Source organism: Schistocerca piceifrons, chromosome 4, assembly GCF_021461385.2.
Source record: "Schistocerca piceifrons isolate TAMUIC-IGC-003096 chromosome 4, iqSchPice1.1, whole genome shotgun sequence".
Taxonomy (NCBI): domain Eukaryota; kingdom Metazoa; phylum Arthropoda; class Insecta; order Orthoptera; family Acrididae; genus Schistocerca; species Schistocerca piceifrons.
The window spans coordinates 470825219-470840292 of record NC_060141.1 but is presented as its reverse complement, the minus strand read 5'-3'; the positions used below and the strand labels follow the sequence as shown (position 1 = coordinate 470840292).

Sequence of the window (15074 nt, the reverse complement as noted above, 5' to 3'; positions counted from 1 at the left end):
CACGAACGCTGGTCCAACTGAGGCGCCAGGTGGAAATGGCATGGCAAGCCGTTCCACAGGACTACATCCAGCATCTCTACGATCGTCTCCATGGGAGAATAGCAGCCTGCATTGCTGCGAAAGGTGGATATACACTGTACTAGTGCCGACATTGCGCATGCTCTGTTGCCTGTGTCTATGTGCCTGTGGTTCTGTCAGTGTGATCATGTGATGTATGTGACCCCAGGAATGTGTCAATAAAGTTTCCCCTTCCTGGGACAATGAATTCACGGTGTTCTTATTTCAATTTCCAGGAGTGTATATCTCTTTATTAAATTGTAACAGTACAGCTGATGAACGGCAGTAACCACTATCAGCCAGCCCCAGAAGTGAAAGAAATTAGAACAAAGAAAAAAAGAAGCATACTAGCAGTCATTCCTCCCATACTCTATCTTGGAATGCAACAGTTAAAATGATGTATGCCCCACATTTCATAGTGATTAGCAGAGAATACACGTAGATTCAAGTCTTACAACTAACCAAGTGAATCGACAATGTAATCACTAAGACAGGACACTATCTCAGATGGACAAAAATGGAGTAAGATAAAGATTTTGATCTCGTTGCTTAATCTTCCTAACTTTCACTTGAATTGAAAACCACGGAAAAGTTAAACTAGAAGTTTTGAGCGCCACCTCTCCCAGTTTTGAATCCAGTGCCGCAACCAGTGCGCCAGCTCACTCCTATGGACATTTTTAAAACAGATTCCCATTATTATCTCAAGTGGAGTTCTGGTGATCATAAGACGACTGTTTATGGATAAGAAAACGTTTACAAAGAAGTTATGAAACACATACATTTTGTTGACAAGGCCAAACAATGCTATATAAAAGGAATACTTGCAACATTTTCCTCTCTTACACTTACTTGTATAAATATCATGTTCTCGAAGGTAGTAATTTTTCCCTTGTGTTATAATACAATTCCTGTAATTTTTCAGAAAATGATTGAAAACCATAAGGCAACATATACTCCTAGGAAGAAGAGAGATCTCATAGACGCATTTTTGTCCAAAATGGCAAAAGCACAAAAGGAACAAAATGATAACACAACATTTACAGGTAAGTGACACCTGTCCTGGAAAACGAGATTTACAACGAACTAAGCACTGGGAGATGAAGAAGCTTGCACAGGATAGAGTAGCATGGAGAGCTGCATCAAACCAGTCTCATGACTGAAGACCACAACAACAACAACCAAAAAGTGTTCAATAAGGAAGAAGTAACCTGCCCACTTCTTGGACACCGGGAGATGCGCCAGCCCCGGATAGAATCCACACGATAGATCACCGACAAGGGTCTGTGGGTAGGACAGCCTTGATGTGGCTTTTAGGCGGCTTCTCATGTCGAACTAGGTGAACACTGGTTTGGTACCCATATCCTGCCTCAGTTACACGATTCACAAATTCCGTCCGAACCTGTGCAGGGTGGGTGAGGAAGGAAGAGATGGCATCAGGAAGTGCATCCAACCACCCACTGCTACTAAGATGAACAAATCCGATATAACATGTTGATCCCATGGAGACACAGAATAGAGCCAGAAGGAAGGAGAATGCGGAGGAAGTATTGTTTCAGATTACGTCACCGTGCTGGAGCAAATTGCAGCCGAACTTTGTCTGCTTTCACAGGCATCTGAAGGGCAGGGATGTGTTAAACAAGACAGACCCTTGCCCCTTCTTGGAATTTTATGTACAGACTTTTAATTCATTACAAATTTAGAGAAAGTTAGGATTCATTTTTGCTGTGAAGGACAAATACTGTGTCTTTAGCAATCGCTACTTAATTTCAGTTTGTTTGGTGATCACACTAGTGAAATCGAACTTTCCCGGGCCCGAGAAGACTGTTTCGGCGGTATCCTGCATTCAAAGCGGCTGCGAACCTTGATAGAATATAATCGAAATAGTGTTGCCGTACTTTTATCTTTAGCTCCCCGATACAAGCTACTTGAGCTGCCAAGAAGGACCCGTCCAGTACCCTGTAGCACATTGGCTGGCCACAGTTCCCAAGATACTTCTTTTCTCCCTCACCAGCAGAATTTAAACATAGCTACAGGACACCCGGATGTGGCAGACATATACCCACTGCGTAAGTTCCTCATCACAGTAGTAGTTGTTTTTTTTTCTTTTCTTTTTGAGTCATCACTCCTCAGACTGGTTTGATGCAGTGGCCAGCCACGAATTCCTCACGTGCGCCAACCTTTTCATCTCAGAGTAGCAGCTGCAAACTTCGTTCTTAATTATTTTCGGGATGCATTCCAATCTCTGTCCTCCTCTACAGTTTTTACCCTCTGCCACTCCCACTAGTACCAAGGAAGCTATTTCCTGTCGTAAGAGACCTTCCATCATCCTATCCCTTCTTCCTGTAAGTGTTCTTCATGTAGTGTTTTCCTCGCCGATTCTCTAGATAACCTCCTCATTCATAACCTTATCACTCCATCTAATTTTCATCATTATTCTGTAGCATCACATCTCAGATGCTTCGATTCCCTTTTTTTAGGTTTTCCCACAGTCCATGATTCACTAACGTGCAATTCTATCCCCCTACGTACATTCTCAGATATTTCTTCCTCATATTAAAGCCTTTGTTAGACAATAGTAGACTTCTTTTGTCCAGGAACGCCTTTCTTGTCAGTGCTAGTCTACTTTTTATGTCCTCCTTGCTCTGACCATAGGTTATTTTGCTGTCTAGGAAGCGGAATTCCTTAACCTGTCTGCTTCGTAGTCCTCAATTCTGATGTAAAGATTCTCGTTGTTCGCATTTCTGCTACTTCTCCTACTTTCGTCTTTCTTCAATTTACCTCTCAGTCCATATTCTGTACTCATCAGACTCTTCATTCCATTCAGCAGATCCTGTAATTCTTCTTCCTTTCACAAAGGATAGTAATGTCATCAGTGAATCTTATCATTGATTTCCTTTCAACATAAATTTTATCCCATTCTAGAACATTCCTTTTGTTTCTGTAATTGCCTCTTCGATATATGGGGTGAACAGTAGTAGCAAAAGACCACATCCTTGTCTTATACCCTTTTTAATCCGAACACTTCCTTCTTGTTCTTGCAATCTTATTGTTCCCGTGTGGTTCTAATACATATTGTGTATTACCCGTCTTTCCCTACAGCTTACCCTATTTTCCTCAGAATTTCAAACATCTTGCAGCATTTTACATTGTCGAACGCTTTGTGCAGGTCAACAAATCCTATGAACGTCTCTTTATTGTTCTTCATTCTTGCTTCCATTATCAACCGCAGCGCCAGAACTGCCTCTCTGCTACCCTTACCCTTCCTAAAGCCAAACTGTTCACCATCTGACAGTTCCTCAATTTTCTGTTATATTTTCTGTATATTATTCTCGTCAGCAACTTGTATGTATGAGCTGTTAAACTGATTGTGCTATAATTCTTGCACTTGTCGGCTCTTGCAGTCTTCGGAATTGTGTGGATGATGTTTTTCCGAAAGTTTGATGATATATCGTCAGACATTCTACACACCAATGTGAATAATCGTTTTGTTGCCCCTCCTTCCTAATGATTTTAGAAACTCTAACAGAATGGTATCCATCGCTTCTGCCTTATTTGATCTGAAGATGTACACAGCTCTTCTAAATTCTGATTCTAATACTGGGTCCCCTCTCTCTTCCTCATCGACTCTTGTTTCTTCTCCTATCGCGTCATCAGACGAGTCCCCCCTCTCATAGAGGTCTTCAAAGTACACTTTCTCTTTATCTGCTCTGCTACCTCGTCTGCAGTTAACAGTGGAATTCCCACTGTATTCTTAATGTTACCGCCCTTGCTTTTATGTCATGGAAAGTTATTTTTTGTTTTCTGTATGCTGAGTCACTACTTCCGACAGACATTCCTTTTCCGATTTCTTCGCATTTTTCATGCAGCCATTTCGCCTTAGCGTCCCTGCAATTCCTATTCATTTCGTGTCTTAGTGACTTCTGTATTCCTGAATATCACTGCACGTTTTTGAATTTATTCCTTTCGTCGTTCAACTGAAGTATTTCTTCCGTTGCCTATGGTTTCTTCAGAGTTACCTTCTTTGTACCAATGTTTTTCTTTCCAACTTCTCTGACTGGCCCTTTTAGCGATGTCTATTTCTCTTCAGCTGAACTGCCTACTGGGCCATTCATTATCACAGTATATAAAACCTCAGAGAACTTCAAGAGTATCTCTTCATTGATTAGTACTTGTGTATCAGACTAGTATACTTGCATTAATAACACAAACGGCGGTTTGGTGAGACTATGTTTATCTCAACACACCAAAGACATTGTAGTAAACCCCGAAGGATACTCACGACTGTGATAATTTCCAAATACCCAGATATATCTATGGACCCAAACTGCATCAGTCTGATATAGATGAATTCCACACTGTCTACCAGAAGAGAGAGGAGGGAGGGAAGTATGGAATTTTAAGAACATTGTTATCAACCCAAAGCCATCACACTGCTTTATTAGGCATGGTCCTGTTGGAGGTGGTATGCCCTTGCCTTCCTCTGCCCTTTAACTGACTTACCCAGCCAGCTATACATGGAAACTACAGAATTCTGACCGCAGTTCTAACTCGGTATGTTTCAAATTAAAAATACCGTCCAAGGTGCAAATAGTGGTAAATGACAGATAGAAATCCAAGGACCTATCAGTATTTGAATCCCAGACATTTACATAGGTCAGGAAGATGTTTTCACAAGATGTTGGTAACTTCTCGATCCTTACAGAGTGCAGCACAGTTACAGAACTAAAAATTCTGCACTTTAGTTGACACACCTTTTCATAAACACTGCTGGGAAAACAAATATTACAACGTTGCAGAGGTTTCCGATTCGCTCATGATTTATTGCTGCAGCAGTGCGTATGGAGAATATGAAACGATTACATCTACAGATCAATAGGACAAGCGGTTCAGACCTATCAGTATCGACCAATGATGAAGCACCCATGTTAGGTCGAGGTGTAGCCTCCAAGGGCGGCAATGCGACGCTGGCTCTGGCATACTGTCTATCGCAGAGATGGTAAATACTGTCCTGGGAGACGTTATGCCACTCCTGTTCAACCTGTTCGCGTATTTATGTAGGAATAGTTGGTTGACGAGCCGCATAAATCACTTCTAGTCCCATGGTATCTCACATATGCTCGACTGAGGACAAGGCTGCAGATCGTGCTGGCCACGGAAGTTGCTGCACGTCTTATAGAGAACTTCGAGTTTCACGGGCCGTGTGTGGACGAGCATTATCCGGCTAGACCAACATATCACCTCCCTGTTGCAAGAATGGCAAAAGAATGGGGCAACAACTTTCTGCAGATACCGAGTGCTGGTTAGCGTCCCCTTCAGAAACACCAAAGATGAATGAGAGTTGTGGGTTATCGCATCCCAGATCCCAAGGCCTCGGGTGGTGTCAGCGTGTCTTGGACATTTGCACTCTAAGAGGAAGCGCTCAACAGGTGTATGTCGTACGCTCAAACGACCATCACTTGCGTGAAGGTAGAATCTGCTTTGAACGCTAAAGACCACAGCGCGTCATTCCATCTTCCAAGTGATTCTTTCACAGCACTAGTTGAGCCGTGCATTTGATTATGTGGTGTGAGTGGAAGACGGGCTAGAGCTGTGCGTGCCCGTAGTCCCACTGGTAATAGCCGGTTTGCAACAGTTTGTATTGACACGTCTGGACTCACAACCCCTCTTATCTGTGCTGCAGTAGCTGTACGATCTGTAACAGTTGCCCTTACAATACGAAGGCGTCTCTGCCGCGTGGACGTCTAGGACCTCATCTACAACTGTGAGAGTCAATAAGGGGTTACAGAACGTCTTTGCAAAATTCACCGTCGGGCAGGCATTAAGCCGATTTTTCGTAGCAAGAACAAAATAAAAGACATTGTGGGCTCGACGAAATATACAACTGACAAGTTTCATGCCGCCGGAGTTTATGAAATCGGATGCCAATGTGGACTTGGGTATGTATATGAGACTGGGCGTGCAATAAGCACGCCGGCCGAAGTGGCCGTGCGGTTCTAGGCGCTGCAGTCTGGAACCGCGAGACCGCTACGGCCGCAGGTTCGAATCCTGCCTCGGGCATGGATGTGTGTGATGTCCTTAGGTTAGTTAGACTGAACTAGTTGTAAGTTCTAGGGGACTAATGACCTCAGAAGTTGAGTCCCATAGTGCTCAGAGCCATTTGAACCATTTTGCAATAAGCACAAGGTTAACTGAACACGAGAGATATATCCGCCTCAAACAATACAACAAATCATCGGTGGCAAAACATCAGGAACAGTGCAGGATGAAGATCGAATTTCGAGAGGCCCACGTACTGGTGAAACAGCCTTTTAGTTTGAGGAGGAAGATTAGAGAGGCTATAGAAATAGCCAAGTGACCCAACAATATGACTGGAGAGGACGGCACCGACTTCCAGCGTCTTGGCTGCCAGCTGTGGCGGCTTTGCGGAAGGACAGCTCTCGCAGAGCAACAGGCGCGCGGTAGGCCACAGCGGTGGAGGGTAGACAGAGTGCTGCCGCGGCCTAGTCGATACTAGGCAGTTAGTAAGCAACGCTACGTTGTAGTCGACGCTCAGTCTCCTATTCGCCGATTTATACCAATGGCAAGCAGTAAAGGAAACTCCAATGGAACGCGCCCATTTCCGCCAATGACAGCACGCAATGCAAAGACCAATAAAATGAACTCCTAATACCCTTCCTCCTCACCCTCACATCCAATGACAGCATTCCTCCATAGTATATAAGTATCCAAACTAGTGCTCATTCGGCAGTTAGCAATACACCCTGATGAAGGCGCCTTGCAACAGTCGCCGAAACGTCGGAATTTTACAGATGACAATGCGGCCTCAAACCCAGAAGAATTTTATTGACTGTGACAACGGCCGCGGAAGCCTACGTTTACATACAACTGCGTGAGTATTGACATGGCCTGTGATACCACCATCGTTGCACAACTGACGCGCCACATCCAACGTATTTGACATTTCTCCGAAAGAACCATCCCTCCACTTGGAAAGCCTTGATATGACGTTTTGAAAACTCGCTCAGTTGCTCGTATGAGGCACGAGTGCTCTTTGTGGCACAGTCGCCTGCTTGCTTCACACGTTTGCACCACACTGAGCCTTCTGCTACGGCTGCGGCTACGGCTGGAACATAACGAGTAACTAAAGCTCATGTTGAGCAGGATAAGCGAAACTGAGTCGCTGTGCCTGCAGATCTTGAGGTAGATGGGAAAACGTGGGACTCATTGGTTGGATGGATCTGGTAGACGCGAGCCGTTCAGGAAGGGTTAAGAATTCCTAATAAATTCTAAGATCGACTCAGAAGCCTGGGGACTGACTGGGTCTGGTGGTGAGTCAAGTGGCAGAGATCGCCGCGGACAGGAACTGCACTCCCCTGCCGACACGCACCTGACTGAGACCACAAAAATGTGTTCCCAGTCATAGGGCGTGGAGACAGGGTGGCGATTTATCAGATTTAGGTCCTTTCTCGGCACTAGTGAGCGCAGGGTCCGATGGTGTCTAATGGGATTGTATAACTCGCGAGGAGGAAGGGCTTTATCTGTGAGCAACCCCCCTTATCGGGTAGGCACAGATGGCGCTCTGGTAACTATGTCGCTTTGCTATCTGTTGGAGGGCGGCGTTGAAACTATTATCAGTACATCTATTACCTCTCAGGTGGCATACGTTGTCATCGGATCAGAGGAGACGTCATCTTTCCAGGTGTCCTAATTCTTTTTCCGCTACTTCTTCTCCCTCCTAGCAACTTAAAGATGAAATAAGTGAATATGTTATTAACTAATGTAGTCTGCAGCAAAGTATCGAAATAGCTCACAGGTGAATGGCTAAATGTAGTGGCCAACAGTCACAATATTTCAGAAAGCAACCACTTTGCCATCACCAGGTGGAGGTAAAGTACGTGCTGTGTTCTGGGCTGAGCCACTCTGCGAACATTCTTCCACTGCTGCTCGTCCTACATCTTGCATGTAGTCCACTGTCAAGTTTTTTGACGGTTGTGGCTTTACGCTATGATCAGCATGGCGACAGGGGACAGGGGTGTTTTATTGAAGGACAGCTTACATGTCTAAGAAAGGTCAATTTTTTTGTACCTGAACATGTGGCTTTATAGTCACGGTACTAGTTGTGAATCAATAGGAAGTCAATAAATCTTCTCACGGCAGCTGTTACGGTTATTTATTTATTCAAATGGATCTTTACAGCTGCGGCTGCCCCACTCACCAAGTGATCATGAGAAGCGCTGATGAACTGACTGCTGAGCGGACAGCTTGGTGCTTCTGTCTTTTACCGCCTCCCTCCGCCTTGCTGCTCTCCGTCCGTGCCCAATATCTCCTCCCTCATTTCTCCCACAGACAGGTTGCTCCGTCCTCGGTTCGTGCACAGATATAAGTACTGAGGTACCTCTCCTGTTCCTTCACTTACGCTAGAGTGGGTTTGTTGTGCGATGTAGCCTTCCTCTTCTTAATCAGATCAATGGCCAGTTCCCATGCCTTAACTTTATCATCAGTTCCCTTATTCGAATCTCGGTAAATTCTATAATTACACAGTCTCAGAAGTTATACATCTGTGTCAGAAGCTTGGTCTGATCATAATCATTCCATGTAATTCCGATAGGCCATGTTCTGCGACTGCCAGCTTGTTGGGCTGCTGCAATCTGGCGTGCCGTTAGTGTGCTCGGCAATGATCTTCAACTGTACCCACCGTCTGCCGTATGCCCTTTTTTTTTGGAGGGGGGGGGGGGGGGGACATCAGTCTTCTGACTGGTCCGATGCAGCCTGACACGAATTCCTCTCCTATGCCGACCTCTTCATCTCAGAGTAGCACTTGCAATCTACGTGCGCAGTTATTTGCTGGATGCTTCAATATCTCTGTCTTCCTCTACAATTTTTACCCTCTACAGCACCCTCTAGTACCATGGATGTTACTCCTTGTTGTCGTAACAGACGTCCCTTCTTCTTGTAAGTGTTTCTGATACAGTCCTTTCCTCGCCGATTCTCCGGATAACCTCCCCAGTTCTTACTTTATCAGTCCACATAATTTTCAACGTTATTCTGTAGCACCACATCTCAAATGCTTCTAGTCTCTTCTGTTCGGGTTCTCCCACAGCCCATGTCTCACTACCATCCAATGATGTGATCTAAACGTACTTTCTTAGAAATTTAGTCCTCAAATTAAGGCCTGTGTTTGATACTAGTAGATTTCTCTTGTCCAGTAATGTCCTTTTTACCGGACCTATTCTCCTTTTCATGTCCTCCTTCCTCCGACCGTCGCCGGTTATTTTGCTGCCTAGGCTGCAGAATTCCTTAACTTCCTCTACTTCGTGATCATCTACCCTGATGTTAACATTCTCACTGTTTGCATTTCTACTACTTCTCACTACTTTCGTCTTTCTTCGATTTACTCTCGATACATATTCTGTACTCGTCAGGCTCTTCATTCCATTCATCAGATCCTGTAATTCCTCTTCTCTTTCACAGAGGATAGTAATGTCATCAGCGAATCTTATCATTGATATCCTTTCAGCATAATTTTTATCCCGTTCTAGAACCTTCCATTTATTTCTGTAATTGCCTCTTTGATATACGTCTTGAACAATAGCAGTGAAAGAATACATCCCTGTGTTATATCCTTTTTAATCCGAGCACTTCCTTCTTGTTCTTGCAGGCTTACTGTTCCCTTTGGTTCTTATACATACTGTATATTACCCGTCTTTCCCTACAGCCTAAGCCTATTTTCCTCAGAATTTCGAACATCTTGAACCAGTTTACATTATCGAACGCTTTTACCAGGTCGACAAATATTACGAACGTCTCTAGCTTTTCCTTCAGTCTTGCTTCCGTTTTCAACCGCAACGTCATACCTGCCCCTTTGGTGCCTTTACGTTCACTAAAACGACACTGCTCGCCATCTGACAGTTCCTCAATTTTCTTTTCCGTTATTCTGCACATTATCGTAGTCAGTAACTTGTATACAACTTATCATGAGATAATTCTTGCACTTGTCGGCTCTTGCAGTCTTCGGAACTGTGTGGATGATATTTCTCCGTAAGTTTGATGATATGTCACCAGACTCATACATTCTACACTTCAATGTGAACAACAGTTTTGTTGATACTTCCCCCATTGGTGTTAGAAATTCTCATGGAATATTGTCCCTTCTGCCTTACTTGATTTTAAATTCTGGTTATAACACTGGATTCCCTATTTGTTCCCCATCGACTCCTTTTTCTTCTTCTATCACATTATCAGACGAGTCCTCCCCCTCCAAGAGGCCTTCAATATATTCTTCCCACCTATCCGCTCTCTCATCTGCATTTAAGATTGGAATTCAAATTGACCTTTTATTCTACCTCTCTTGCTTTTGAATTCACCGAAGGTTGCTTTTACTTTTCTATATGCTGAGTCAGTCCTTCTGACAGCCATTTCTGTTTCGATTTCTTCACTGTTTTGTTTTAGGCTCTCGCCTTAGCTTCCCTGCGCTTCCTATTTATTTCGTTTCTAAATGCCTTGTATTACTGTGTTCCCAGACATTTTTGTCCTTCCTTTTTTCTTCCATGAAGTGAAGTGTTTCTTCTGTTACCCATGGTTTCATGGCCCTATGTATATGTTGCCACATTGGCAGGGTATCTGATAGTCTCTAGATCTGCGCAGTCAACGGTCGTCTCTGACACTACATCTACATCTACATCTACATCTATACTCCGCGAGCCACCTTACGGTGTGTGGCGGAGGGTACTTATTGTACCACTATCTGATCCCCCCTTCCCTGTTCCATTCACGAATTGTGCGTGGGAAGAACGACTGCTTGTAAGTCTCCGTATTTGCTCTAATTTCTCGGATCTTTTCGTTGTGATCATTACGCGAGATATATGTGGGCGGTAGTAATATGTTGCCCATCTCTTCCCGGAATGTGCTCTCTCGTAATTTCGATAATAAACCTCTCCGTATTGCGTAACGCCTTTCTTGAAGTGTCCGCCACTGGAGCTTGTTCAGCATCTCCGTAACGCTCTCGCGCTGACTAAATGTCCCCATGACGAATCGCGCTGCTTTTCGCTGGATCATGTCTATCTCTTCTATTAATCCAACCTGGTAAGGGTCCCATACTGATGAGCAATACTCAAGAATCGGACGAACAAGCGTTTTGTGAGCTACTTCTTTCGTCGATGAGTCACATTTTCTTAGAATTCTTCCTATGAATCTCAACCTGGCGCCTGCTTTTCCCACTATTTGTTTCATGTGATCATTCCACTTCAGATCGCTCCGGATAGTAACTCCTAAGTATTTTACGGTCGTTACCGCTTCCAATGATTTACCACCTATGGCATAATCGTACTGGAATGGATTTCTGCCCCTACCAAACAGTGCTCATGGTTTAGCTGAAGGATGAAGAGGAAGGAGACATTCCAGAATGAATTGATTTCTAGTGGCAGATGGAGGCACAGAAGAGATGTCGCTAGCACGTGTACCTGGACACAGGCCAAAGAGGCAGTAACGTGTTGGTGGGAGGAGTGGGGGAGAATATGCTGAGCGTCGCTGGTGGACAGAGCGACTCGCCGGTTGTCGAATGGGGTAGCAGACAAAAACGCCACGCCAGCTTCTGTCAGTCAGTTCGTCAGTGTACCTCGTGATGGCAACGCTGTCGCTATCCGAACTATTGTAGCTTCTGGACACTAACTTTCGATATGCTCGAAATATGTATATAACCTCTTTGCACCGGTATAGGACACTGTCTGGTATACTTTGGTGTATATGGTCGTATGGATGTACTGCACAGTTATCTAGCTGCATCCGCAATCTAGTATATGGAACTTGCAAAGTAGTGGAGGGGTGATTTAGCAATGATGCAGAAATTGGGAATTGTTCTACCGTGTCATTGACTGACGTTGAAATTACGGAACAACAGGTAAAATTGCTAAAATTAATCCAGCTATCAAGTATGGCCTGTATTACAGAACATCGTCTCATATCAATGATGCCTTTCTCATGCCGTTCGTCCTCTGGGTACGCTGTTGATTACCGCATAATGAATGACTGACGACACTCGGCTGAGATGGAGAGAGCCTTAGCAGAACCCTGGATATCTGCTACTTGTCGCTGTGCAACATACAATTGTTAGGAAGCGTTCTTCGACGCTGCAGACTCGTCCTGTTTTCATAAGCTGCGATGCCTTCCACGTGTTTTTACTTTTATTTTTTCACCAACATGATAACAATACTTCTTCTTATTTGTACCACCTCACACGTATTGTGGAAAGCACCTTCCGCCGATGGTCAACACTGAAACAGTAATCATGTACAGTATTGCAGAATGAGGGAGCAATGCTCTTCCAAATGGAACACCGAGACATTCGCTACCCTGTCGCTGGAGAAAATGAGATTAACTGTACAGTCGGATAGCTGTTGGAAGCTCTCCACAAAATACCGCAAGATCTTCCAGTTTCCATACGTTGCAATGTCTTCCACACTTTTTTCAATGAGAAACATTGCCGCTGTGTTTTATTTCTACCAGCCCGTGTCTGTTGTAGCAGTATAGCTTTCTGTGAGAGCCAAAGGATCGAAACGCGTTAATGTCAGTTTAGCAGCAGGTGACACAGGCCACCAAGTCATGCTAGAAAAAACAAAGTGTACGGCGGTGTACACAGATTGGATGAGTGACAAACGAATCCATTACACTGCTTATGAATGAACAATACATGAATCCTCTGGTGTGACTGATAGTCCGTCGGATGTGGTCCTCCTACAGTACAGATGACGAACGTTTACACTGGTCTGTAGATGCGACACCGATCACGAGCCATCTTCCCCAATGAACCGATATTTAAGAGAGTCGCCACATATGGTCTACGCCGGAAGGCACACTGTATTTGTTTCGGATTTATCAGAAGACAGGGATGCGGTAATATCTTATCGAATTCTGTAACGGATGAAGTTAGCGGAGGTTTTATAGTACAGATGTCGCTATACTTTACACGAACAACTTGCCTATGGGGCGGCTGTCGTTTTACCTGCTATTGTTTAGTTAACCATAGCTGATTTGCGTTGGTGAAGGACCATCGCCTCAAGGCGGACAGCGTCCACAGGGTTGTGGTGAAAGGCCCAGTGTAGATAGTGGGACGCTCTGCTGTAGCTGTTGACTGTTTGAAAAAGCTTGTGTTGTCCCCATAGGTGAATGGATGGATGGGTGGAGGGAGAGAGGGGAGCGATGAGGGGGTGTAAGACGGCCTTGATTTCGGCAGTTTGTGAGCTGAACACACTTTCAACTACCACCCCCTGTGCATTATGTCCCATTCATTACAAGTTCTGTGTTTCTTACTACAATTTCCAAGTGTAATTAGAACAGTGATGCATTTTGTCCATCAGGTGCGGTAGCGTGTACTGGCTTCTATTACGTGGGCTGCGGGCGTCTGTAGCGAACTCTGACATCAAACAATGAAAGACAATGTCCTCAGCTGTATGTTAACAGGTAATATATTTATTGAATTCTTCTTTGTCCAACACCAGCATCTCCTCAGTTGAACGTATTTTTCGCCAAAACGAATAGAGGTAGTACCTGACACCGCAGCCTTTATTTTCCCGCCAGCTTGCAGGTGAAGGGTAGAGTTTGAGTATGTCTGTCACTAGTTTCGAGTGGTATTGTGAAGTTTTTTCCAGCAGGGTAACAACAGTTGTATGGCAGCGTCAATTTTTGAGCTGTATTGCGATTTCAGGCAGTGCTTGTGTAGCGCGATGCACATAGTTGTGTAATTAGGCCCGATCTTTGTGAATAATTATGTAATTAGGACCGATCTTTACTTCGAGTTTCCCAACCAAAATAAATAAAGTTCACTAACCTAACCTTCCTCTCCTTCATCTGCACAGTTTCCATGAGTTGGGGGACTTGGGCTTGCCACCCAGTAGGGATAGGGCTCGAGTCCAGAAAAGGCTATGGCTACTTGTTATTCCCCGCCCATTACAAGTGCCTCTGGTAGTATAACTGTGTTAGGGGGTTGCAATTGGGTTTTCCATCCAGGATAATCAGGGTTCATGTCCTGGAAAGAGTACCGCCATTTTTAATTTCCCACCAATTCCCAGATTGGGGGTGGGGTAGGATGTCAGCACAGTCCTTGGAATAAGTAATTCCCACCAAAATTCGAAATTCTCGCCAATGGGGTAGGTGAGGGGGGGCGGGGGAGGGGGGGGGGAGGGAGCTGGAGCTCACGTACAGGCTGAGAAACACACGATGTCACCCGGGGGTGGGGGTGGGCGTCGTCGAGGTGGAGGTGGGCATGGTTGGGGGGGTTATTAATTGATAAATGTAATTAAATTGCATACCAGTTTGATATCAAAATTGTACCTATAACCCCATCTTCCTACTACTGTCGTTGCTTAGTTTCTGGGTCATACTCATTACACCACGTCCGGTCATTTGTAATTTTATTTGTAAAAAGCCATCTTGGGATGTGGTTCCGTCATGTTAACGGCTGCAAAATCCGAAAACACGTGAAACATCATTTACGAGGAAAAGCTCTCGGACTTAACTGACCCTTCTGCACAAAAGCCAATATTCATCGGATTCGATTGCGCTTTCAGTGTTGCAAATCTCATTTTTGAAATGATTACTTCTTTAGATACATTGATATTTGCGATTTTTCAAAACTGACCTTAATTTTAAGTGCTGCCACCTTCAGTGGTTCAAATGACTGTCTCTGCTGAAGTAATTTCAAACCTCAATACCTCAGCTAAAAAGGACACGGCGCTTTCATTATGTTCTCAGCTTAAAAATGATCTATGAAAAGTTTCTACCTGCCACGCTCAACATTCATGGCAATCGGATGTCAACAACTGAGTGCAAAGTGGACCCTCGATGTTCGACTCTGTGAATTCGCTATAAATAGGATCATATGGCCAGACGCAACGCCTTATACATCGTGGTGTAGCGGTTAGTGTCCCTTCCTGGCGTGTTGTACGTAATAGGTCAAAGCCACCAAGCAGGGGTTATATGTTACGAAGTATTTATCATTTTCTGAAAGGTTCTGGAAATTTTGT

At 44.4% G+C, this 15074-nt stretch overlaps 1 protein-coding gene across 1 annotated transcript in view; it reads left to right on the top strand.

Moving 5' to 3' along the window:
* LOC124795920 (methyl farnesoate epoxidase-like) overlaps positions 1–15074 on the top strand; it is a 188375-nt gene that overhangs the window by 113673 nt on the left and 59628 nt on the right. Inside the window, exon 5 of the mRNA XM_047260001.1 lies at positions 980–1100. Coding sequence (XP_047115957.1) covers positions 980–1100 — 121 coding nt within the window. The remainder of the gene's footprint in view (positions 1–979; positions 1101–15074) is intronic.